The following is a 25,280-nucleotide window of genomic DNA, read 5'->3' as shown; positions in this document are numbered from 1 at the left end:
GCCCTTGATCAATCTCTCCACATCCTCATGACTCTCTAAATCAGCCCATGTGACTATACAAAATCTTAGCTCATTGCTTATATCACTCAGGAGTCAGGAATCTACCCCTTTTACATCATTTCTTACATTCACCTCTGACCATTTAGCCTTTGATTTGTGACCCATTAGACCACCACATAAATATGCACACACACACACACACACAAGAGTTATGCTCCCCCTTCATCTATGCAAGGTAACTTTCTCAACACTCTCCCTTGATCTTGTGTTTCCTAGATCTCACCCTGCACAGCTAAACCGGGTCTGCAAGCTATTACACAACACCTATCTTGTGCCAACCTCAACCATGACCTAATACTACAAATTAGGACTCCAATGAGCCACAAGTGGGAGTTATCCCCCCACAACTAGCAGTTACAAGCAATGCTCTTACAACTTCACTCGCTGATTGCAAGACCGCACGCTCTCCACACACACATTTTGATGCATTGGACTTGGCTCATTTGGCTGATTACAAAAAGATGGTAAATGAATGTAAATGTGGACGTTCTTCACGCCCAAGTTGTTGTAGACCCTTACAATTTGGAAGCATGAATTGATGTTGATGATGCCATTGAAGTGTGTGCTGATGACGTTAAGGCCCAAATTGATGATGTCTGTGAACACCCTCTAGAAAAGGATTTGGTGTAAATGCCCTTTTACAAGCTTAGGAAGACCTTTTACACAACTTGAAAATGTTATTAAGGTTTCACTGTGACCGGAAGATGAAACTAGTAAATGTGCTCACCCAACAGGAGAGCAGAAGTGAGGAAAGAGCTGCTGCTTGCTGGCTGCTACTGGTTCATTGGATCACGGATGCTCAGAGCTCAAGGAGGTGGTTGGTGTGGAGCCCAACGCTACAGAGACGGGTGGAATGGCAGCACAGTTATGTAGGCGAGTTTCTACTGGTGACGGGAGCTGCTAGCCGCTGCTGTGAGCTGACCTTGAGGGGCGGCCACTGGATGTGTTGCTTCGAAAACCTCTGGTCTGCACAGAGAGACTAGATGACGTGCCACTTGAAGAGCTGTAAGGCTTGCGCGTGGTCTCCCACCTGCAATGTCATGCTTGTTCTTTCAGCTTGTGTTGATTAGATATGCACGCTGCTGGTGGTGACCAGCTGTAATGAGGGTGCTTAATAAACTGGAATTAAGGAAGGGCTTATGCAATGGTTCACTTAATCAAAGCATACACATTGATCAAAACTTACACATTTTTAATTGTGGCTCTTTAAATAGCCAAAGAAGGTACATCATAAAGGACCAAATTCAGCCCTTGATCAACTCCTTGAATCTCTCCGCGTCCCATGATTCTCTCAATCAGCCCATGTGGCTTATCATTTAGCCTTTGATTTGTGGCCCTTACGACCCACCACATAAATGTGCACACCAAACACACGAGTTATGCTCCCCATTCATCTATACAAGATCACTTTCTCAAGAAAGTTCTGGGTAATGTACTCTCATGCCATGAAGCTTCTCGCATATGCTTCTGGTAAGACCTCATCCTTACCACCACATAAACGTGCACACCCACACACACACGAGTTATGCTCCCCCTTCATCTATACAAGATCACTTTCTCAAAAAAGTTCTGGGTAACGTACTCTCATGCCATGAAGCTTCTCTCATATGCTTCTGGTAAAACCTCATCCTTAGGTCAATTATGACTTGACATTGCTAACTGGTGGATCTTCCAAAATGCAGGGTTGGGTTGGGTTGGGTGGGCTTGTTGGTGGACCATTCACCTCATCAAAAGTCTGAAACCTTGAGCACACAAATTGCATGCGAACAATCACTTCTGCATGCAGAGTATTTGAACGTACAGTATATTGATATGAACAAAGCATACAACTTATACAACAGGCTGGAATATCCTGGGCTGTCGATAGTAAGAAAGACATTTGGCTTGCTATGCTATTACCTGTGAGCATCGTTGCTGCACCTTGATGGGGCTGGAAAAAGAAAGGATTGTAGTGGACTAAGAGAGTTGTCTCAGCAATAATTGTGCAAGCTGTTTACAATTGCTCCTAGAACACTGCTGGTGCTTCTGCACCAGGCTGGAAACTGGATGCTAAGGTTGGTCTAGGTATGTAAAGGCAGGAGTGGATTGTTTATACAGGATAGTGCCACTTGCTCCTCAGAAGGGGCTGGACAATCAGCACCTTGTTCAGCCAGTAGTTTAAATGCCAAGCCCTAAATCTGCTGCTGCATTTGTCCTTTATGCTGGTGCCTCGCTCTAGCCGCTCTGGCTGCCATTTGCCCACACCTCATACTCTTGCTCAATGCCAGCACCTATGCCTGGAATGCCTTCCTCTCTCTTTTCTCGTGAATCTGGGCCTCCAGCATAGACACAAACCTGAGACAGAAGAGTCTACACCAACCTGCTGGGATTAGTTCATGTGAGCAAAGCCCTCTTCCCAAGGGCCTTGGTGTAGTATGAGATGCACCAGATCTATTTACCACTCAGAGGTTGATTGTGGATGCGTGATCTTCCTCTAAAGCTGAGCGGTTCCCCATTTGGATCCAGCAGCCCATCCTCAGCATACATGTTTGACATCAACACATAGACAGCACCAGGCTTGGGCTGTAGAAGCATGGCATGATCAAATACCTGTTTTCCCAGCTCCATATTGTGATGCTTTTGACAAGCACCCAGCAAACACACCAACATGGATGAATCCACCTGCATTAGCGTTCTCGACAAAATCTCATCCATCCTCCTGAAGTCCCCAGCCCGACCGAGGAGGTCTATTACAGTGGCCAAATGTTCAACCTCCGGAATTAAGCCATAATCCTTGGCCATGGATTCAAAATAATCAACACCTTTCTTGACAAGACCAGCATGACTGCAAGCAGAAATAAGTGAAAAAAATGCAAACTCAGTTGGATTAATACCAGCCAGCTGCATTTCCTCAAACTTTTCCAGACTTGCCACAGGATTACCTTCTCGTGCATAACCGGAAATTAATGAACTCCATGATGCAGCATCAGTCTGTAGCAGTGTATCAAAAACTGCCTGGGCATCATTCATGCTTGCACAACTGCCATACACATGTATAAGAGTAGCTGTCAGGAGAAGGCTCAAATCAGATTCAGAAGAGATAATAGTAAAATGAATCTGCCTGCAGATCTCAACAGTTCCCGTCTCACCACAGGCTTGTAAGGCACAAGAAAGTGTGATATCATCCAGGTTTATGTGTTCCTCCTGCATATGTTTGTACAGCTGTAATGCCTTCTCCCCTTGACCCTGCTCAACATATGCTGAAAGCAATGCATTCCATGACACAACATCAGGCTGAGACAACCCACAAAACACCTTTTCTGCTTCCACAATGTTTCCACACTTCCCATATATTTTCACAAGGGTGTTTGCAACAAAAACATCAGAAGCAAAGCCCTTCCTCCAAGCATCCTCATGAAGTGCCTTGCAAATTTCCAAAGCTGCCACTTTGATTGGTCCGCCTCCCACAACAGCAGAGCTTTCCTTCTCAGCAAGCATGCCACATGCTTGAAGGGCCATCACATAAGTCCTTTCATTTGCACTCACACACTCCTCTTCCATTTGCCTGTACAATTGTAAAGCCTTTCCTCCCTCACCTTGCTCAACGAATGCTGAGAGCATCGCAGTCCATGGCACAACAGTACGCTGAGACAATCCTGTGAACACCATCTCTGCTTCCTCTCTACTCCCACACTTACCATACATACTCACAAGGGTGCTACCAACAAAGATATTAGAACTGAAGCCCTTCGTCTCAGCATCAGCATGCAGTGCCTGGCCAATGTTTAACGACATCACTTTCATCGGTCTTCCTTCTACAATAAGAGCCCCTTCCTTCTCTGCAAGCACACAACATGCTTGAAGGGCAATGACAAATGTCAGCTGCTGTGGACAGATGCCTTGCTCTTGCATTTTTTTAAGAAGTTGCAAAGCCTTCTCTACTTCACCTTGCTCAACATATGCTGAAAGCATGGCATTCCACAACATCACATCTTGGCAACACAAACAAAAACCATAAAACACATTCTCTGCTTCCACAACACTCCCACATTTACCATACATACTGACAAGAGTGCTACAAACAAATAAATCAGAATCATAACCGTTGCTCCTCGCATCAGTATGTAATGCCTGGCCAATTTTCCAGAAAGCAACTTTGGCTGTATTCATGTCCACCACAACAGCTCCCTTGTTGTCTGCTAGCATGCAACATGCTTGAAGGGTGATGACAAAGGTTCGCTCATCTACAGTCATGCCTTGCGCTTGCATTTGTCTAAACAGCCTCAGGGCCCTCTCTGCCTCACCTAGCTCAACATATGCTGAAAGCATTGCATTCCACGACACTACGTTGTGATGTGGCAACCTAGCAAAAACATTCTCCAGTTCCATTATAGTTCCACACTTGCCATACATACCTAGGAGTGTGCTACCAATAAAAACATTTGAATTAAAACCTTTCTTCTGACCCTCCACATGTAGCGTCTGACCAATCTCAAGAGTTGACACTTTGGTGAATCGATCATGCACAACAACAGCTCCTTCCTTCTCAGCAAGCATACAACAAGCTTGAAGAGCAAGCAGAAAGGTCTGCTCATTTGCACTTGTCCCTCCCTCTTCCATTTGCTTGTAGATATGTAAAGCCTTCTCCCCATCACCTTGCATGACATAAACTGAAATCATCGCAGTCCACGGCATGACATATTGTTGGGGTAAAGCCCCAAACACTCTCTCTGCTTCAAGAATGCTCCCACATTTCCCATACATATTTATAAGAGTGCCACCAAGAAAGACATCTGAATCCAAACCCTTCATCAAAGCATCAGTATGTAAGGCCCGGCCAGCTTCCAAAGACATCGCTTTTGTTGATAGGCCGCCCACACCACCGTCTCCTTCCTTCTCTGCAAGGATGCAACATGCTTGAAGGGCTATCACAAAGGTACGTTCATTTGGACTCAAACCTTCCTCTTGCAATTGCTTGTGCAAGTGCAGAGCTTTCTCTCCTTCATGTTGTTCGACATACACTGAGAGCATTGCATTCCAGGACACTAGGTCTCGCAGAGGCAACGTGCCAAACACACTCTCTGCTTCCACAATGTTCCCACACTTTCCATACATAGTTAAAATCATGGTACCAACAACATCACCTGAATCAAGCCCCTTTATTTGAGCATCAGCATGTAGTGCCTTGCCAATTTCAAGAGTAGCCACTTCAGTAGATTGCTCTCCTTGCTTCTCTGAAAGCACACGCCATGCTTGAAAAATAGCAGCAAAAGTCTCCTCATTTGGACTCAGACCTTCCTCTTGCATATGTTTGTAGAGCTGTAAAGCCTTCTTTCCATCGCCTTGCTCAACATATGCTAAAATCATTGCATTTTGTGACATAACATCATGCTGGGGCAACCCACTATAGACAGTTTCTGCTTCCACAATGCTCCCACACTTGCTATACATCTTTATAAGACAGATAGCAACACAAGTATCTAAATCAAAACCCTTCTTCCTGGCCTCAGCATGTAGCACCTGGGCAGTTTCCAATGACACCATTTTGATTAACTTTCCTTCCTCAAGAACAGCTCCTTCCATCTCTGCAAGCATACAGCATGCCTGAAGCACGGTCACAAAGCTCACCTCATTCAAACTAGCACCTTCTTTGAGCATTTGATTAAATAGTTGTAAGGCCTTCTTTTCCTCACCTTGCTCCACATATGCTGAAAGCATTGTGTTCCACAAAACAACATCAAGCTGGAGAAACTCTCGAAACACGTTCTCAGCTTCTACAATGCTCCTGCATTTGCCATACATGCTCACAAGGATGCTACCAACAAAGGCATGTGAATCAAATCCCATAATTTTTGCACAAACATGAAGAGCCCGACCAACTTTCAGAGACATCTCTTTGACCATGTGCCCTTCCACAACAACAGCCCCTTCATTTTCTGCAAGCACACAACTTGCTTGAATGGCAATCACGAAGGTCCACATGTCTGGACTCACACCTTCCTCTAGCATTTGCTTGTAGATGTGCAGAGCCTTCTCTGCTTCACCTAGCTCAACAAATGCTGAGAGCAGTGCATTCCATGGCATGGTATCATGCTTAGACAAGCCACTGAACACACTCTCTGCTTCCTTGATGCTCCCACACTTGCCATACATGCGCACAAGGCCACTACTAACAGAATCATTCCAATCAAAGCCTTGTCTTACAACTTCTGCATGTAGCACCTGTCCAGTTTCCAGGGATAACACTTTAGCCCATTGCCCCTCTGCCACAATAGCTTCCTCCTTGTCTGCAAGGCAGCAACATGCTTGAAGGGCAATGGTGAAAGACCACTCATTTGGTCTCACACCATCCTCTACCATCTGTGTGAAAAACTGTATGGCCTTCTCTCCTTCACCTTGCTCAACATATGCTGAGAGCATTGCAGTCCATGACACAACATCATGGTTATACAAACCATCAAATACACACTCTGCTTCTAAAATGCAACCACACTTACCATACATACTCACAAGAGAGCTGCCAACAAAGGCATCAAGATCAAAGCCTTTCATCCAACAATCAGCATGTAGAGTCTGGCCAACTTCCAGAGACACCACTTTGATTGATTGCCCTTCTACAACAATAGCTCCTTCCTTCTCAGCAAGCATGCAACATGCTTGAAGGGCAACTAAAAAGGTGCACTTGTCTAGACTCATACCTTGCTCTTGCATTCGTTTAAGCAGCTGTAAAGCCTTCTCTCCTTCACCTTGATCAACATATGCTGAGAGCATCACATTCCAAGAAACAACCTCGCAATGAGACAACCTGCCAAACACATCCTCTGCGTCTAGAATGCTCCCACACTTGCCATACATGCTAACAAGGCTGTTACTTAGAAAAGCATTTGAATCAAAGCCCTTCCTTTGAGCATCTCCATGTAATGCCTGACCAATTTCCAAAGCCATTGCTTTGTTTGATCCCCGTCCCACATACCCAGCCCCTTCCTCTTGTGCCAACTTACAACATGCTTGAAGGGCAATTACAAAGGTCCGCTCATTTGGACTGATACCTTCCTCTTGGATATGTTTGTACAACTGCAAAACTTTCTCTCCTTCACCTTGCTCGATATATGCTGAGAGCATTGCATTCCATGTCACGATGTTGCATTGGGACAATCCATTTATCATACTCTCTGCTTCAATAATGCTTCCAAACTTTCCATACATACTAACAAGAGTGCTACCTACAAAAACATGCGAATCCAATCCCTTTCTACGAGCATCAGCATGCAGTGCCTGTCCAACCTTCAAAAGCATCACTTCCAAGGGTTGTCCTTCCACAATAGCATCCACTTTGTTCTCAGAAACCTTGCAACATGCTTGAAGAGCAATCACAAAGGTCCACTCATCTGGAATTACACCTTCATCTTGCATTTTAATGTACTGCTGTAAAACCATTTGTCCTTCACCTTGATCAAGATATGCTGAAAGCATGACATTCCATGACACAATGTTGCGTTGAAATAACCCACCAAACACATTTTCTACTTCCACAATGTTCCCACATTTGCTATAGAATCTCATAAGGGCACCTGCAACAAAGACATCGTTATCAAGGCCGTTCCTACGGGCATCAGCATGTATTGCCTCGCCCTTTCCTAAGTCAGGTATACTGCCACAAGCTTTAAGTAGGCTGACAAAGGTGTATCCATTTGGCTCTACACCTTCTTCTTGCATAGATTGATACGTTTTCAGCGCTTCCAAACCCTTTCCACAATCTGTGTAACCAGAAATCATAGCTGTCCATGAGACCACTGTTCGATGTGGCAAAATATTGAATACCCGAACTGCATATTCAAGGCCAACACACTTCACAAGCGTGCTCACCAAGTATTCACCAAGCAAGCTAGTGCACTCCAACCCTAGTAGGGCCAGATATGCATGCACTTGCTTAGCTAGTGTCAAGGTCTTCCTCCTGTTGCACTCCTCTAAGAGAGACCAATACATCTGCTCATTAGGAACAGTGCCCTGCTTGTCCGTGTGCAAAAATTCATCTAGCAGCCTTTCCAGCTGCCCATCCTTGTATGGACATTGGTGTCGATCATTTGATATGACATTCTTTGAACCTTGCAGGTTTCCCTCCTCCTGATGAGCAGTGGATGGCAAAGAGGTGATCCACAAAGGCTTGTGCTGAGGCTTTTTTGGGGGGATTACACATCTTCTCTCTTCCACTCCCACAGGCACATTGTAGCCTTGAATAGGCACTGGGTGGGCAAACATGGATTTGTACTAAATTGTAGGTTCTTTGGGAGGGTTTTTTGTGTCTACTTGTGTCACATGCCAAAAGAGCTGAGACACCTTTCATGGCAATTCCATGCTCTTGTATGGAACCAAGGGCATTGGATCAGTCTCATAGTCAAATCCATAGAAACATACTGTAATCTACCATAAAGGATCTGCCAAACATCAAGAAAGAATTTATCTTGCTGCCAATCCCATAAGTCTTTTGCGGCAGTGAGCAAAAATCCCTCATCTATCATGCCAAGTCTTATCATGGCCATGTAGGAGAAATGATCGTGCAAGCTTGTACAACCAAAGATACTTGTAGCGATATCTAGGTTGGGGGGTTTGAAAATCACAAGCCCGTTGTGGCCGTGAGAAGCCAAGGGACTGGCAATCTTGCCCATCACATCATCTCATAAACTTGCACCAATTTTCAGGCGCGCTTGGCGTGTAACATCTCTATCCTTTGCAAACCATTTTGCCCATGGAAGGGCAATGGATTAACAATCTTGCCCAAGTTGCCAAGCATAAGCGGGCAATGGGTGGACAGCCTTACGTGACCATGGATAATATGATCATGGCAATATGTCAGCAGTTCCTACATAACCATATTTTGGCCATGGAAGGGCAACGAATGGGCAATCGTGCCCGCCACACCGCAGTCATACACTGGCAACAGATGGACAGTCTTATGGGACTGCAGATGGTAATTTCGTCGCAATGTGCCAGCATTCCTACATAACCGTATTCTGGCTATGGAAGGGCACTGGATTTGCAAGTCTCTGCTATGTTCATAGGGGGGCAATGGATGGGCAATCTTACATGACCATATATGGTCCATGTGCGAGATTTCCGCATTGAACAGCGATGGATGGCCAACCTTGCCCATCATGCCAAGTACTACTAGGGTCATAGGCCGGCAATGGATGATCAATCTTACATAGCCACATATGGCATGATCGTGCTGGATCTTCACCAACTATGTCAGGGAAATGACCACACATGGTATGATCATGACCATCTGCTACATAACCACAACTGTTGTAAGTCTCTTTGGAGGCTGATAGAAGGGCCGGTTGATACCGCACGGATGGTCTTACGAAATCGATAGTGAATGACATTTGGAGCTTGTGGGCCGGATTAAACATCTGTGGCGCAGGGCTGCAACAGAGAAAGCCTGACTGAAATCAGAGACTCGATCAGTGCCCATAAGCCCTAGGTGATCATCAATGGTGCGTAATTTGACGTACAACACCTTCAAGTTAAGTAGAAAGCCAACCGAGGAGGTCGGGAAGGGCATTGGAACACACACCAAAGTAGAATCACTGATTCTGACAAAACAGAATGCCCCACGATTGGAGAAGGAAGGTATTACTGTTGCAAACAAGAAGGAAAGGCACACAAGAAACGAGCTTTAGGCACAAAGATGAGATTACTTGCCTTTCTCATTCAATATCTCTCAAGGTCATTTTAGTTACTTAATATCTCTTCATGTTTTTTCCCATTTTCATTTTTATTTCTTATTTTTTATTTTTTTTATTTTTGTTGAGATAATTTTTGGTACCTAGATTATCCCATTCAGATAATTTTTGTTGAGATAATTTTTGGTACCTAGATTTTTGTTGAGATAATTTTTGGTACCTAGATTATGCCATTCAGGCAGACACCTTGCGGGTGTAGTCACTAGCGTAGCAGGGTTTGAATCCATGCCCCTGGGCAGTGAGTCAACCCATTTTGCCACTGCACTACTACATGCCCCAGGTATATCTCTTCATGTTAGTAGGGAGGTGCCAAAAATAAAATGTGTAGGCAAAGGATAACTAACCAATTTGGGGGGTCTCCATATAATAGGGGGAGATTTAAATGGAAAAGAAGTCCTTTAAGCAGCATAGGACTCCACTCTAATCCTCCTCTTCTAGTAGGAAAGAGAATGATGAGGGGGAGATAAAAATGGAAAAGAAAGTCCTTTAAGTAGCATAGGACTCCACTCTAATCCTCCTCTTCTAGGAAAGAGCATGGTGCAAGCTCAAGTAGTGCCGACGCTCCAGGATGAAATGTGGCGCATGGAGTAATACGACTTGGTCCACATCATTATCTTTGGATATAGTGACAGTCTGGTTTGCATCTTTTTTATGTATGGTAGTGTGTAGTAGCTAGATAATAAGTTTCCAACACCATTTGGGCACCCTCCTAGTACTTTAGTAGTGTGGTTGAACTATAGACTTTGTACACAACATTTTCTGTGTGAAGAGATATCTGTAAAGGATGTGTGAAATTTGTGGGTCTCTTTAGTGAGGTATTTGCAACCTTGCCATTTCATGATTATCCAATAATTAAGCAAGAATTTAAGTCCCCTAATTAATCCCCTTCATATGGTAGCCATTTTGAGTGTGTATGAGTGATTTTGTATAAATTAGAGTATAATCAAGCTATGGGATTGCAATTCCACTCTTTGATCTTGGTATATCAAAGCACAGATTCAAGAGCTCCCAGCAAGAAGAAGACCTTGGAAGGTAAAATACATGATCCCCCTTAAGTTAATTTAATTAGTCATTGATTTGCAAGTGATCAAGTGCTTTAAGCACAACAAAGCAAGGTAGCACTTTGTGGTGTTGGAAAGCTTTGCGATTAAGCTAGATCTTGTCAAACTAAGTTGAGGCATTGGTAGAGCAAGTCCTTGGGTATGTATGGATATATTTTGTTGATGTGTTAGAGCTCATAAGTGGAGTTGGGCTCACCTGGTCCAAAACAGTGAATTGTTTGAGTGATTTGAAAAAATAAGGCTTTGCTGAATTTGATTTGAAGTTTTATGTGGGCAAGCTAAATGGCAAATGTGTATACGGTCCAAATTGTGGATCCAAGTAAACCTTTTGTGGTTAAAATTGATGCCAATGATTTACGTTGTTGTTGGGCTAGCATTATTTCATGATAGTTGGTTACTTTTGGGAGTAAAAAGATTATTGACCCATAGATTAAGTGGCCAATGCATGAAAAAGAGCTTTAAGCTATGATTCATGCCTTGATAAAGTGAAGACACTATTTATATAGTTGTTTATGTGGATAACTCATCTCTCTGAAATATTTTTACAACCCTCCAAAGTTGAGGGGGAGAAAGGCTCATTGGTTGAAGCTTTATGCAAGAGTTTGATTTCAAGATCCGTTATTGGGTGGTAGGGCTAGCGGTTACTTTGGTGCCATAAGCATAGGTTGTGGTGTTAAGTTTCTTTGGAACCAATAATGGTTACTTTGGTAGGGCTAGTGGTTACTTTGGTGCCATAAGCATAGGTTGTGGTGTTAAGTTTCTTTGGAACCAATAATGGGTTGTATTATGTGTTGAAATATAAGCTTTATGCAATTAGAATAAGCAAGAAAGGAAAGCTATGGTGGATAAAAATTGGGAAAGCACATGTTTAGAGCATATAGTGAACACTAATTAAAATATTAATGTTTAGAGCATATAGTGAACACTAATTAAAATATTAATGATTCTAATTAGTGCTAATCATAAACCCACGAATTTCATTAGTGAAATGAGATTGTTACATCAATTTTATAGCTCTCTCCACTACCCTTGATTCTCTCAATCATCCCATGTGTTATATGCTTTACATCATTTGGGTCTTTACCCTTTCACCCTTTTCACTGCAACAGTTACATTCAGTAGCTCCATTAACCTTTGATGATTTGTACCTTAATAAGGCACCACATTTTCAACACCCCCGCTTGGTGCCCAAATGGGTCTCATCCCAAGAAGGTAATGTGACTTCATAACTTTTGACATCTCATTTGCCCCCCCTTAATGGAGACACACACATACGTCACTTAGCCTACATCATCTAGAGGTGATTATATCATCATGAACATAAGACATAACATGGACATGAACATATACATCATCACATCCATATACATATGGGCACATGTTGACCAAGGGCTAACCAAGGGCTGCCCAATCGACAATGGTCACCAAGGGAGCTTGGTGGACCAAGGGCTGCCCAATCGATAATGGTCACCAAGGGAGCTTGGTGGAGGGAGCGTTTCTTGGCTACCCTCTCTCTACTTTGAACACTCTCTCTCTAACTCTTCCTAGCCCAGCCGACCTCCCTCCACCACCAACCTTGCTCCTCCCTTTCTCTCTCTATTAACATCTCTCTCTCTCTCTCTCTTCCTAGCCCAGCCACCTCCCTCCACCACCAACCTTGCTCCTCCCTTTCTCTCTCTATTAACATCTCTCTCGTCCCAGCCCACCACCTCCCTCCACCACCAACCTTGTTCCTCACTTTCTCTCTCTATTACCATCTCTCTCTCGCCACCTTTCCCCTACCATATCTTTCCATTCTCTTATCTCTCTCTCTCTTCCAGCACACTCTCTTCTCTCTTTCCAACCATCTCACATCTCTCTGTCTCTTCATTCTCTCTCCTCTAAGCACACGCTCTTCCCTCTCTCTCCTCTAAGCACACGCTCTTCCCTCTCCCTCCTCTAGTACCCTCTCTTCTCTCCCTCTCCTCTCTCCCTCCAACCATCTCGCATCACTATCTTCTCGTCCTCTCCTCTCTATCTCCAACCATCTCACATATCTCTGTTGCTTCTCTCTCTCCCTTCAGATTTTTCTCTCTCTCTCTCCATCTCTTTCTCTTTCCCTCTCTCTCTCTCCAACCATCTCATGTCTCTCTGTCTCCTCCCTCTCTCTCCTCTAGCACACTCTCTTCTCTCCCTCTCCTCTCTCTCTCTCTCTCTCTCTCTCCAACCGTCTCACATTACTCTCTTCTCTTCCTCTCCTCTCTCTCTCCAACCATCTCACATATCTTCGTTGCTTCTCTCTCTCTGTTCAGATTTTTTCTCTCTCTCCCACCATATCTTTCTCTTGCCCTCTCCCACCCTCATATCTCTCTACTACCATCTTACATCACTCTCTTCTCTCTCCAACCATCTTACATCTCTCCGTTGGTCCTCTCTCTCTCTCTCTCTCTCTCTCTCTCTCTCTCTCTCTCTCTCTCTCTCTCTCTCTCTCTCTCTCTCTCTCTCTCCCCTATACCATCTCTTGTTTAGTGGTTGTCTCTTGTCTCCCTCTCTCTCCCCCTTCTCCTTCTCTCTTCCCCTTCCTCCCTCCTCCTTGTCTCTGTCACCTTTAACCCTCTCCCCTCGTCGTCTATTTCATTAGTAGTCTATCACTGTCTCTCTCTTTCCAACTCATTTTTTCTCTTCCTTCTTTTCAATCTTGTTGTCTTTATTGAAGCTCATACATTAGGGAGATAGCATCCTCTCTCTCTTCATGTGTCTTTCTCTTGTCCATGTTGTCACCTCTTGCTTTTCAGGTTTTCTCTCTCTTATTCTTATGTTCATGTGAGGCCGCAAACTTATCATTCATTTCTTAACACAGTACACTTAACTTCATTTTATGTATACAGATCCTTTGAGTTTACAAACTTAACACTACCTTATTCATATACACAATACAGAAAATATTAATTCTTTATTACTTTGTATGACATGTTGAGCACAAACATTGTTGAAACTGTCAATCATATCTCATTACCAAACCCCAACATACATTGCTCTCACCCTCTCTCTCTTTATTCATATATAAAACAAGATCATGACATAATCATATCTCATTGTTGAAACTGTCAATCATATCTCATTGTTGAAACTGTCAATCATATCTCATTGCCAAACCCCAACATACATTGCTCTCACCGTCTCTCTCTTTATTCATATATAAAACAAGATCATGACATAATCATAAACAATTAAACCCAATCACTTGAATATTCGTAAACAAATATGTTCATTGCACTACAACAATGACATCTTCATCAAGACACCCTCCACAACGTCCTCTTCAAGATCAAATTAAACAAATGTTCATGCCTAATTTGCATGCTACCATGGCACAATCTCCACATCCTACATAAAACATCACTTGACCTTCTTTTGCATGTTGCTTCAATAGGCTATCCCAAAAGTCATTTCCACATTGACATCCACCTCAAAAGAAAACATTTCTCTGAATTTCACATAATATGTAACACCCATAATTTGGAGTACTTATATGTTTATACCATACCTCGCCATGCTGTCCTATCTGGGCATCTTCCCCAGTGCATCGTGGTGCAAGGATCAATGATATAATCAAGTGAGAAAGGTTGTGCATGGTTTATTCTAACTATGCTCATGAAGGTAGTAGCAACAAGGGTATATGTCTGCACAAGAGTATCATAAGATTTATTGTAACAGAAGGTGATGTTTGATGGCAGCCTTTTATGAGAATTATAAGCACCTCTATGGTTAGTGTTGCTCACCTCTTGTCCAAACGCCTTTCCAATCTTCTTTGTACGCCGCACATTCAGTAGGGTATCTAATATAAAGCCATATTGCTCAGCCTTCCCTATCATGGTTGCCACTTGATACATAGTACTATAATGACAATAAGGAAGCCATTGTTGTCAAGGATGGTCTCACAAATCTTAAGTGATAAAGACTCATCTCCATCATGGTTGCCCTCTCACCTTTGTAAAATTATGTCCTACACCATGTTGAGAAGAGTTACACTAATTATCATTACATGACATAAAAGCTGTGTCATTACACATGTGATGTACAATTGATTAGTACACCTGTAAATGCCGAGGCTTCTATAACAATAGAGGAACTAGCACTTTGATGTTGCAACACGCTCGAAACACCAAGGACTACTATAGAGAGTGTACGATGAGACACTCCTACAAAGCATACATTTTGTACATTCACTACACATATACATTATATTGTCAGTACTATTTAGCAAAATCATACCTAGCAAATTCATTTGGATTGGTGTCAAAACACCTAGGTTAGGTGGATTATTATGTCGAAATGGTGCATTTGGCACTTCACCTCTTGTTGCTAAGCTTATTTGGACCCATAACTAATTTATCTATGTTAGTATTCCAACTATGTAATAATAAACCCCTCACCTCTTGCCAAGCAAGAATCTTTAGACCCATAACTAAAATCATCTACATTAGTATCCCAACTATTTAATAATAAAACTAATCAATCTCATGAGGAAAAATAGTGCCCTGCCTGTGTTGCTGCATGATCCACTTCGTCAATTTTTGGGGTTGTCCTCGATAGACCAAGTGTTATCCTTGGAATCAGTTTCATCATACTTTGATGTAGAGACATCAAAATCATATTCTTCCCCTCCTACCTTTGCTTCTTCCTCTTTATTCGTGGCATCCTTCTTTGGCACTTTTGCCACTTCATCACAACATCATCCTCTTCATCTTCATCAGCCTCTTAATCTTCATCATCCTCTTCATCTTCATCTTCATCAACCTTTTAATCTTTGTCATCCTTCGTTTTGGCACTTTTACCAGTTCATCATCCTCTTCATCTTCATCGACCTCTTAATCTTTTGCAAACCCTTTGTCCTTTTCTTAACAATGTGATTGGTCATGTAGACTTCAAGTCTTCATAATATAAATCACAATTTGAGAATATATAAGATATAATATTAGAATTCACTAAAATATCTAATTACTAGCACGAGTAGATATATAGTACATACCATCTTGGATTGCTTTAATTTACAAGCTCGAGTCTACATCTCCTTCTTACTCTTGGGAATTTTTCCATTTGGAAAGTCAAGGAATAGTGGACATCTCTTGTATACCCCTGCATCCCAAAGTTCTTGAAGTTGTTGCTATGTATACATTGTGTTCTCATGTCCTGGATCCTACCACTCATTTACGATGGCTGGCACATCTACAATATCTTTCTCGGCATGGCACTTACAAATCCATCTACGTATAATTGTTTCCATTCAGATTACGAATATAAGAACACAATAAAGTAGTAAAGTAGTCTTTCTAGATTATTATGCAAATGCAACACACTTAGTAGCTTTGATGACAACAAGGTTTGAAGCTACCACGCCTTGTTTTTTTAGTGACCCCACCATTTCCTCAAGAAGCTTCCCAAAATATAGTCTCTTGAGATCGATGAGGTTCTCCTAAAATGTATTCGATACTTATTTGTAATTTTTGTAAGGATTGCCACACCTTGTGCTCCAATATCGTGCCACATCACTTCTCGTCTTAGCCAATCTTTGAATAAATTTGCATTTGCTGCATAGATTGGCAAGGCCCTTCTGAAATGTATCTGGAAATTGTATTTGGTACCTATCTATGATTTTTGTAAGGATTGTCACATCTTGTGTTTTAATCTCACGCTATGTCACTTCTCGTCTTAGCTAATCTATGAATAAACTTGCATTTGCTACGTTGTCATTGAAATTGTTATTAATACAGTATACAATGCTTTGTATATATCAAGAAAATAGAAAAATAATTATTACTTACTCTTTGAGATTTGTAAGTCCTTTAGCCTTTGCGAATCTCCATCAATCAAGATATCTTAAATCATAGCTTTCTAGTCATTTAGCAATGTGCTAGATGCCAAGCTATACAACCTATCCTCTGTCAAAGAATCTGGTTTGTTATCCCAATTTACTTGCATTAGGCGACTGTAATACACAACACCAAAATCAAACCGTAACATTAAAACCAAAATATGTCATTGCTTACCAAAAATACTAAGAGGGAAGAGCATAGGTTTTGTTACTCAAAGAAACCATCTCCTTTTGCAGGGTTTGCAATCACGGCTAACCGTCTAGTAGCATGCCTCCACTTTCTCTCATCTTTATAAAATGCAGTTCTCCATTTGTCTTCAAACTTGTTTGCACGTAAGGCATCCACAAGGGGGTCAATCTCTCGGGTGGAAGTGGGATACTCATCCTATATTTTACAGGTTACTACATTAGTATGAGAATATATAAATGTTACATATATTGCAAATGTCAGAAGATAGGATATTGTACCTGGAATACTATTTGGGATAGTTTTGAAAGTTCATAGTTGTACCAAAATGGGCAACTCCCTTTTTTTTTTTTTGCATCGAGACATGCTTCTCCATTCATGCCTTTTTCATCACTCTTGTGTGCTTCATAATTTTTTCTTTATTTGCTAATAAGAGCACCCTAATGAGGCACACTTTGTCCACAAGAGACGACGAAACATGGCCCACTTCATTCATCCTCTGGGGGGGCAAACAAATTATAAGTTATGATGAAAGATAAAACATATTGCACTTGGACCATCCTAAGTCAGAGAGATTTAAGATATATATTCTTGTAATATGTATGTTCCTCCCTTAGCTGTTTAAGCAAGCTATGCTGTGAGGACCTCCCCCTTGCTATCCTCATTAAATTCAATAAGGATAGCGTTAGCATATGGATGTCTTAATACAACATTCTTAAATGCTACGTTCAATGTGTGAACCTAATTAGTCCATTGCTATTTTAAAAAACTTAACACCGCTTTCAAAAAGTTAGCATGTTAAGATGCCTCACATTTACTAATCTCCTCGATCCATGCCACAATGCAATGATTATCGTCCCACACATAAAGCATCTTCCTTGACAAGAAATGCCTACTCCGTGTCTTTGATCACATTCTTGAACTCCTCATTTTTCATTCACCATATGTCATCACATCTACTGATATCACCTTGTAACAGTATTGTGGGATGAGGAGATAGAGAAAATGAATCTACATCGATCATAGCCATTTGTGCTTGTTACTTCCTAGCTTTCTTATCTGCTAGTAGTAATGTTGTGTAAGCATTATCCACGCTTTGGAGATTTAATTACATGTTGGGTTTCCATTGGGTATGGGTCAATCTAAATACAACGACATATACAAGATAAATTAATTTAAGTAAATTAAAAAAAACATAATTAACAAGGAAACAACAAAATGATATAACCTTCACTTTAATTCAATGTGGAGACATCACCATCTTCAAGAAGAAAAGGAAGCGGTACTTCTCCCACTTTGACATCTTTAATTGACACACCAACATACCCAAACGGCAAAAGAACTCCATGCACATCGACAGTGGAGTTTACATGCAACAAGGTGTGAGTGGCTACTTTTGTACAGTTGAACGTTAAAAACACCCGTGTCCCTTTTTCGAGTTAAGGGCACCATATCTGGGAGAAAAGAAAGAGAAAAAAGGTGACATTTATTATTTTAAGATGTTGATGTCAACATCATTTTATATATTATCAATTATTAGAATTGATTTTCTTAAATATAGCATTTATTCATGCAATTACTTTTCCTACACAAACCACTTATCCATGCTATTTCTTTTCTAAATTTAGAAAATATCCATGCAAATCACTTTTTGCTTTTAGTATGTTCTATCTATATATGTGACCCCCTAGCTCTTACTCTAACCCTCACTCCCATATCTCATTACCTCCCTCTCTCTTACTGTAATTCTCTCCCTCCCTATTTATCCTTCACTCTCTCTCACCACATCATTCTCCACCTCACCTACCCTCTCGCCCTCACCTTCTCCCTCATTCTTTATCTTTGTCGATCTCATCATTCCTTCATCAAATGCCCCCAAGTCTACTCTCAAGGATATCCTTGAAGCTGTTTGCAAGGATCTGTGCAAGAAGTCGGGTGGAGATGTGTAAGAACATCTCAAAATTACAATGGAGTCCTATAAACTTTGGAGCAAGCTTTTAGCGGATGAGCCCATCAATTCGGAAGATCTTTATGAGCCCATCGATTCGAAAGATCTTTATGTGTGGAATATGAAGATTGGAACCGCCTTCGGCACTTGGCAAAGTTATGGCTGCATTGGTGAAGAAACGGAGAAGCCCCTCCAAGAGGAGTTGAAGAATAAAGTAACCAGTAAAAGCACACAGGTGTAAGAAACCTTATGTAGTTAGGTCATGTTATCTTTAGTAACATTATTGTGGGTTGTAGTCCTTACAAGAACTTAGTTGTAGTAACCTTTCTAGAATAAAGTCTTCTTTTAACTATAATTCACCTTGTCAATCTTATTATTTACCTTGTCAAATTTAGCATTGTTTGTTGTTTTTAGGAAGCAATATACGATCCCGATGTAATTTCTTTTGGGGAATAAAATTATCTTTTGTCCACAATTGGCTGCAATATTATCCTTTTCAATTTTGCATTGTTCATTATTTTTTATGGCATAAAGTCACATGCAAAGACATGCAAAGGCATCCAATGACATGTAGTGACATGCACAGGCATGCAACTCTCCTCAAGTGCATGCAATGACATGAAATCACATGCAACACTATGCATTATATAGTAGTACCATGCAATGAAATGCAATGACATGCATATGTAATAACATCCCAATGCTATGCCATGCCATGCAATGCAATGGCTCATACAAGAATTGTTATGCAAGATAGAGCAATTAGAGAGAGAAAGTAAGATGAGGAGAAAGAGAGAGGAAGGATGGGAGAGTGATGAGGAGAGAAAGAGGAGAGTGGAAGAGTGATAGGGAGAGGGAAACACAAGAGAGAAAGAGGGTGGGAGAAGGAGAAAAAAATGTTAGGAGATAAGGACATAGAGTGACAGGGAGGTTGGGATAGGGAGAAAGAGTGAGAGAGAAGGAAGGAGATATTATGCATAGGGAGGGTGCGAGAGGGGAGGGCAAGTAAGGAGTGAGGGAAGAGGGTGGGAGAGGGAAGGACAAAGAGTGAGAGGGAGGTTGGGACAAGGAGAAAGAGTGAGAGAGAAGGAAGGAGAGATTATATATAGGGAGGGTGTGGGAGGGAGAGGGCAAGGAAGGAGTGAGGGAAGAGGGTGGGAGAGGAAGGAGAGAGAGAGGGTGGAGGGTGGGGGAGGGGGAGAGAAAGGTAAGAGAGTGGGAGAGGGGGAGAGAAAGGTAAGAGAGTGGGAGAGGGGGAGAGGGAGACGGAGAGGAGGAGGGAGGGTGGGAAAGGGAGAAAGACTGAGAGAGAGGGAAGGAGAGATTATAAATAGGAAGGGTGAGGGAGAGGGAAGGAGAGATTATGCACAAGAGGAGTGAGACAGAGGGAAAGGAAGGAGAGAAGGAAGAGGGTGGGAGACGGAGGAGGGGAGAGAGAGGGAGAGGGAGAGGGAGAAAGAAAGGGATGAGGTTGGGAGAAGGAGAGAGGGAAGCGGGTGGGAGAGGGAGAGGGAGAAAGTCGGTTGGTGGGCCAAGAGGCGGTGGTGGAGGTTGTAGGAGGTAGTGGTGCGTTGGGTACCCTCCACCAAGCTCCGTCAAAAAACACTCTGCCCAATCCCAAGGTTTTCAAAAATTCTTTTCCAAGTGACCTACCTTGCCACATGACTTTATGTATCTATGCTTTAACCTCAACATCACTCCCTTCCTTGAGCTCATCTACATTTACTACCCTCCTAAAGTTCCTTTTACATGAGTATGGCTCAAATTTAGATGCTAACCATGATTAGAACTACTAATCCTAAGAGAAATGTAGGCAAATCTCGGTTAAGAAATTGAAATAGTTCCACTTAGAATTGAACCAAATGATTTTGGACCATGAATAAGCACAAATGATTTTGGACCGTGAATCAGCGAAGTGAGGGAGGTATTAAACAAATATTAAGCCTTTATCCAAATGATAACATGTAGAGCTGAATAGAAAGATTGGCTGGATCATTTGCAAATTTGACTTTCACAACTAGATTTGTAGGTATCAAAAACCCTTGGGGCTTTACGCTATCTTCAAGAAAACTTGTCAATTTACTGATTTTTCCCAAAATAAAAATAAAAAATGGCATCGCTTCTTGCAGACGCGATTGCATCCTTCTAATTGCTTGTAGCCATGCCTTTGCCCATGAGTCCTCCATGTGCCCCTTGAAGCATTTTGCAAATGGTTGAGCACATTGTTTGCTGGGAGCTCCTCCACCACAGATCACTTTTCTACTACAAGCCTTTTGTGGATAAAATGATTAGTGGGTAATTAAAAAAGTAATTAATGCTAATTTCTTTGCTAAATTTAGATCTTGATTGAGATAGCTAGATGGTGCATTGGCTGTGATACCATGTTGAAATATGAGCATTATGCAATTAGAATGAGTAAGAAAGGAAAGCTATGGTGGATAAAAATTGAAAAAACCCATGATTAGAACACTAATTAAAATGCTAATGATTGCTAATCATAAACCCATGAATTTCATTAGTGAAATGAGATTGTTATATCAATTTTATAGCTCATCAAGAGAGTTTCCAGATCCACAAATCCCTCCTTGATTCTCTCCATCAAACTACCATGAATGTAAACCTGCCCTGCTCTACTTAGAGAAAATATACAAATTTACATCTAATGGGCATTTCGAAAGACCAATAGTTACAATGAAAGCATCTATTCGATAGTACCATGCTCGATGGGCCTATTTCAACTCCTACAAAGCCTTCTGGAGTATGTACACTTTGTTTTTTGAACTAGGTACCTCAAACTCGAGTGGCTGCACCACTTAAACCTCCTCCTTAAGATGGCCATTCAAAAATGTTAACTTCATATCCATATGCAATATTGGCCACCATGAGCAGCCAAGGCAAGTATTGTACGAATAGTGGTCAATCTAGTTGTGGGGGCAAATGTCTCTTGAAAGTTGAACCCTTTGACCTCTATGCAAAACCCTTCGCCATGAGCCTTGCCTTGTACTTATGAAGCATTGGGGTTAACGGAGCCCTTTCCCTTGTCTTTCTTTGCAATAATAGAGAATGTTGGATCGCTACCATCTCTGGCTTTGAAACACATCTCCTCCTCCACCATTGCACCAAACTCCTCAAAAGTAAGAGGCGGGTTATGCACATGCATGTTCAGTGAGGTCACCAAACTCCTCAAAAGTAAGAGGCGGGTTATGCACGTGCATGTTCAGTGAGGTCACCAAACTATTACACATCGGGGGTAATACTCTGATGTAAGTTTGTGTAAGTTTATGCTAGCTCCTCACATGTCTTAGTGATCCCTACCACCGCCATTTCATCTTGTAGATTTTTTATTCACAATAATATAAACTGCACTTCTTCTTCTCCATCAGAATACCTTTTCGTTGATTAGGTTTTGAATTCTTATTTGATTCCTCGTCTCACACTGGTTCTTTAGAACTTTCCATGCTTCAGAAAGCTTTGATATTATGCTGAATCATGGCTATCACCAAATTAGTGACACTAGTGTGATGATGGCACATAGTGTATTTGCATTCCTTTGCCTCCATGCCAAAGCAAGAACATAATTTGGCGGTATGGTCTATAGTGGATGTGTTGGATATGGAGAGTAGGACCTGGCTTTGCATTAACCCGTATTGTGGTTTCCCACAACTCATATGAATCAAGAATGGACCTAATCTTAAACTTCTAAGATCTTAATTTGTCCCATCCAATTTCTCATCACCAAAAGGTGGAGGGCGAGCACGAGCGACTGCATTCTTTATAGGTTGGGCCATCTCTCCAAATTGCCTTTAAATAGAAAACTGCCAAAAAATAAGCTTTGCATAGAGCCTATGTTGTGAGACCATGTAAGAATACACATCAACGAAAGCTGGATCAATACAATACAAAGCACTAAATTGTAAAAAGAAGAAGTAAACAATATTGCTGCTTGCAAAAAACTTAATTACAAACTGATAGCATCCTCCTACCCATGTGCTCCGGGTAAGGGAGCTTTTAAGGCAATCTAGACAGACTCTAGAGACGGAGGATGTCTCACTTACAAGAGTGCTTAAACACAATGAACTCAATTATTATGGAGTTTCACAAATCCTCCTATATATAATACCCCATATGATAGGGATGGTTGTCGGATCCTACCCACAACCACAAATATTTGCCAACCAGATATATGTACTATGAACTATGAACTCCTTTGCAACCTAAGAATAGTGTGTCCTCGGTTTATTATCCATTGCCCACATAATGCAGTCACTTTGTCTGCACAAGCTTGCATTCTACTTGGCATGGTGCCAAGTCTACATAAGCTATCTCCTAACAATCTGGCCACACTTAGGAACTGCTTGTGCGATCACTTTATCCACACAAGCATGCATCCTACTTGGCATGGTGCCAAGTTTACATAAGCCATCTCCTAATAATATGGCCACACTTGGGTACTCTAAACTGGGAACTATTAGGGTGTCCAGGTGCTCACCACAACGGCTACTCCTCATAAAGGGAGGCTTACAAAATAGAGCACATCCGTCACCTAGAGAAACATCACAAGGGTGGTGTGGACGGGAAGCCAGGTCCTCCACACTCCACCAAGAGCTTCCCTCCATCACCTCCAACACCTCCGACTGCTCCAACCGCCGGTGCGCTTTGACCTCCATCACCGCCGATGCCCTCCGACTGCCGTTCCTGGTGCCCTCCACCTCCGACCGCCATCACCACCGGAGCTCTCTGACCGCTTCGACCACCATCACCATCGGTGCCCTCTGACCACTCTGACCGCCAGTGCCCTCTGATCGCTCTGACCGCCGTCCGTCAGTGCGCCCTCCGACCGCCAATCACCAGTGCCCTTCGATGTGCATGGCCAACTCCGATGGCACTCATGCAGGCAACACCCCTCTCCCTTTCCCAAGGCAAGGAGAGATCCTTTTGAGCACCATCAATCTTCCCTCTACACTACATGATGAGGGTTGGGACTTCGAGAAGGAGGACACCCGAGGAGGAGGACACCCAAGGAGGAGATAAGGGGAGCACTCTTTCAGCAGAGCAGAGCAGGACACACTCACACAGACACATGGTCTCGAACACACTCTCACAAACAACACTCTTTTGTAGGACATACATTGTAGCACACTCTCTGTTGGAGTAGAGTCTCTCTTGTATCATTCCTTTTGGTATCTTGATATACAGTGTTACGCTCTTGTGGTGTTGGTCTATCTCTTTGTGTGAGAAAGGTGAGTGAGTGGTCAGTGGTGGGTGTGGTGTAAGTGAGATGCATGTAGGGATACTATGGTGCTAGGTGGTGTTCGGAGAGCATGGTAGACAATGTAGAGCAGAGGTCTTGCATGTCTAGCCAGTGAGGTCGACTCATCCTTGGCGGGTATATTCCCTGAGAGGATCCACGCTCCCTTTTCCCCAACCCTATTGTTTGTGCCAATAGTCCTCAAGTTCCCTAGCGAGGATTGGTGAGGTCATTCACAGGTGGAGCATTGAGCAAATTTTTTTTCCAATAGATAACATAAACAAATTGAAGGCTTCTAGCTTATGTTTTCACATAGTGGATTAATCACTTTACTAAGCAAACTCTTTGCTCTATGCCACTAAATCTAAGGCTCTTGGGGTGAAATCCAATGCAACTAGCAAAAGAAATTAGGTTTTTCCCTTCCAACCTTGCAATTATAATGTCAAAACCTAATATAAAACAAGCTTTAAAACATTAAAATCAAATGCATCTGAGACTCCATTACCAAATGTCTTAACCCCTACTTGGTATTGAGCGATTTTAGGTAAACCCAATCACCTACTAGTCTCTGAGGGTGGCACCAAATATGTTCAAAACTAGATCCTACCTTGCTCTTGTCGAAACATGTGTCATTGGGTCGTCGAGCTGCCGAAATGCAACTTCGTGTGTAGGTGCTCTAGCTCTTCTTTCGCATCCTCTCAATTGTCACACCCAAGAGCTTCTATGGCTTTGGGACTGAAGGTAGAGCTTTAATCGCCTTAATGGAGGTGAGGAGAAGGTGGCCTACACTCACTCACAAGAGGGGGGTAGAGGATAAGCTCATAAGAGGGAGAGACCTACACTCAATCCTATCCATGAGAAGGGGAGACCTACACTCAGTCCTATCTATAGAAGCAACCATCAAACTATACAAGAATCCAACAAAACACAAGTAAGCATGAGAGTAGAGAAGAGGGAGAGATCATAAGTATTGCTTAATGTCAAAATTAACTCATATACAAATGGCTAGTGTTCACACTTGGCCATTTGTGATATAAACAAATGGTTAATGTTCACACTCGGTTAGAAAAAACTTAAAAATGGTCTAAGGCCACTGTTTCTAGCCTTACACAAGTATATATACCAAGTTTGTGACTTCCCTATTCATCATTAAGCACATGGTAAGGTTTCTTCATAAAGTCCAGCACCATCTCCTTATAA

The 25,280-nt window shown here is 42.2% G+C and overlaps 1 protein-coding gene across 1 annotated transcript; it reads right to left on the bottom strand.

The window, feature by feature from the left end:
* Positions 1-1,231: 1,231 nt before the first annotated feature.
* Positions 1,232-9,752, bottom strand: LOC147605463 (uncharacterized). The gene is made up of 2 exons (XM_086793030.1): positions 9,557-9,752; positions 1,232-9,462 (listed from the first exon to the last, which is right to left on the bottom strand). The coding sequence occupies exon 2, from the start codon at positions 8,296-8,298 to the stop codon at positions 2,491-2,493; it is 5,808 nt and encodes a 1,935-aa protein (XP_086649156.1). The 5' UTR covers positions 8,299-9,462; positions 9,557-9,752; the 3' UTR covers positions 1,232-2,490.
* Between the last annotated feature and the right edge of the window lie 15,528 nt (positions 9,753-25,280).

This window comes from Cibotium barometz, chromosome 59, assembly GCF_041138505.1.
Source record: "Cibotium barometz isolate CiBa-2024 chromosome 59, ASM4113850v1, whole genome shotgun sequence".
NCBI lineage: Eukaryota > Viridiplantae > Streptophyta > Polypodiopsida > Cyatheales > Cibotiaceae > Cibotium > Cibotium barometz.
The sequence above is the reverse complement of the archived record's forward strand: the minus strand, read 5'-3'. Positions and strand labels throughout refer to the sequence as shown.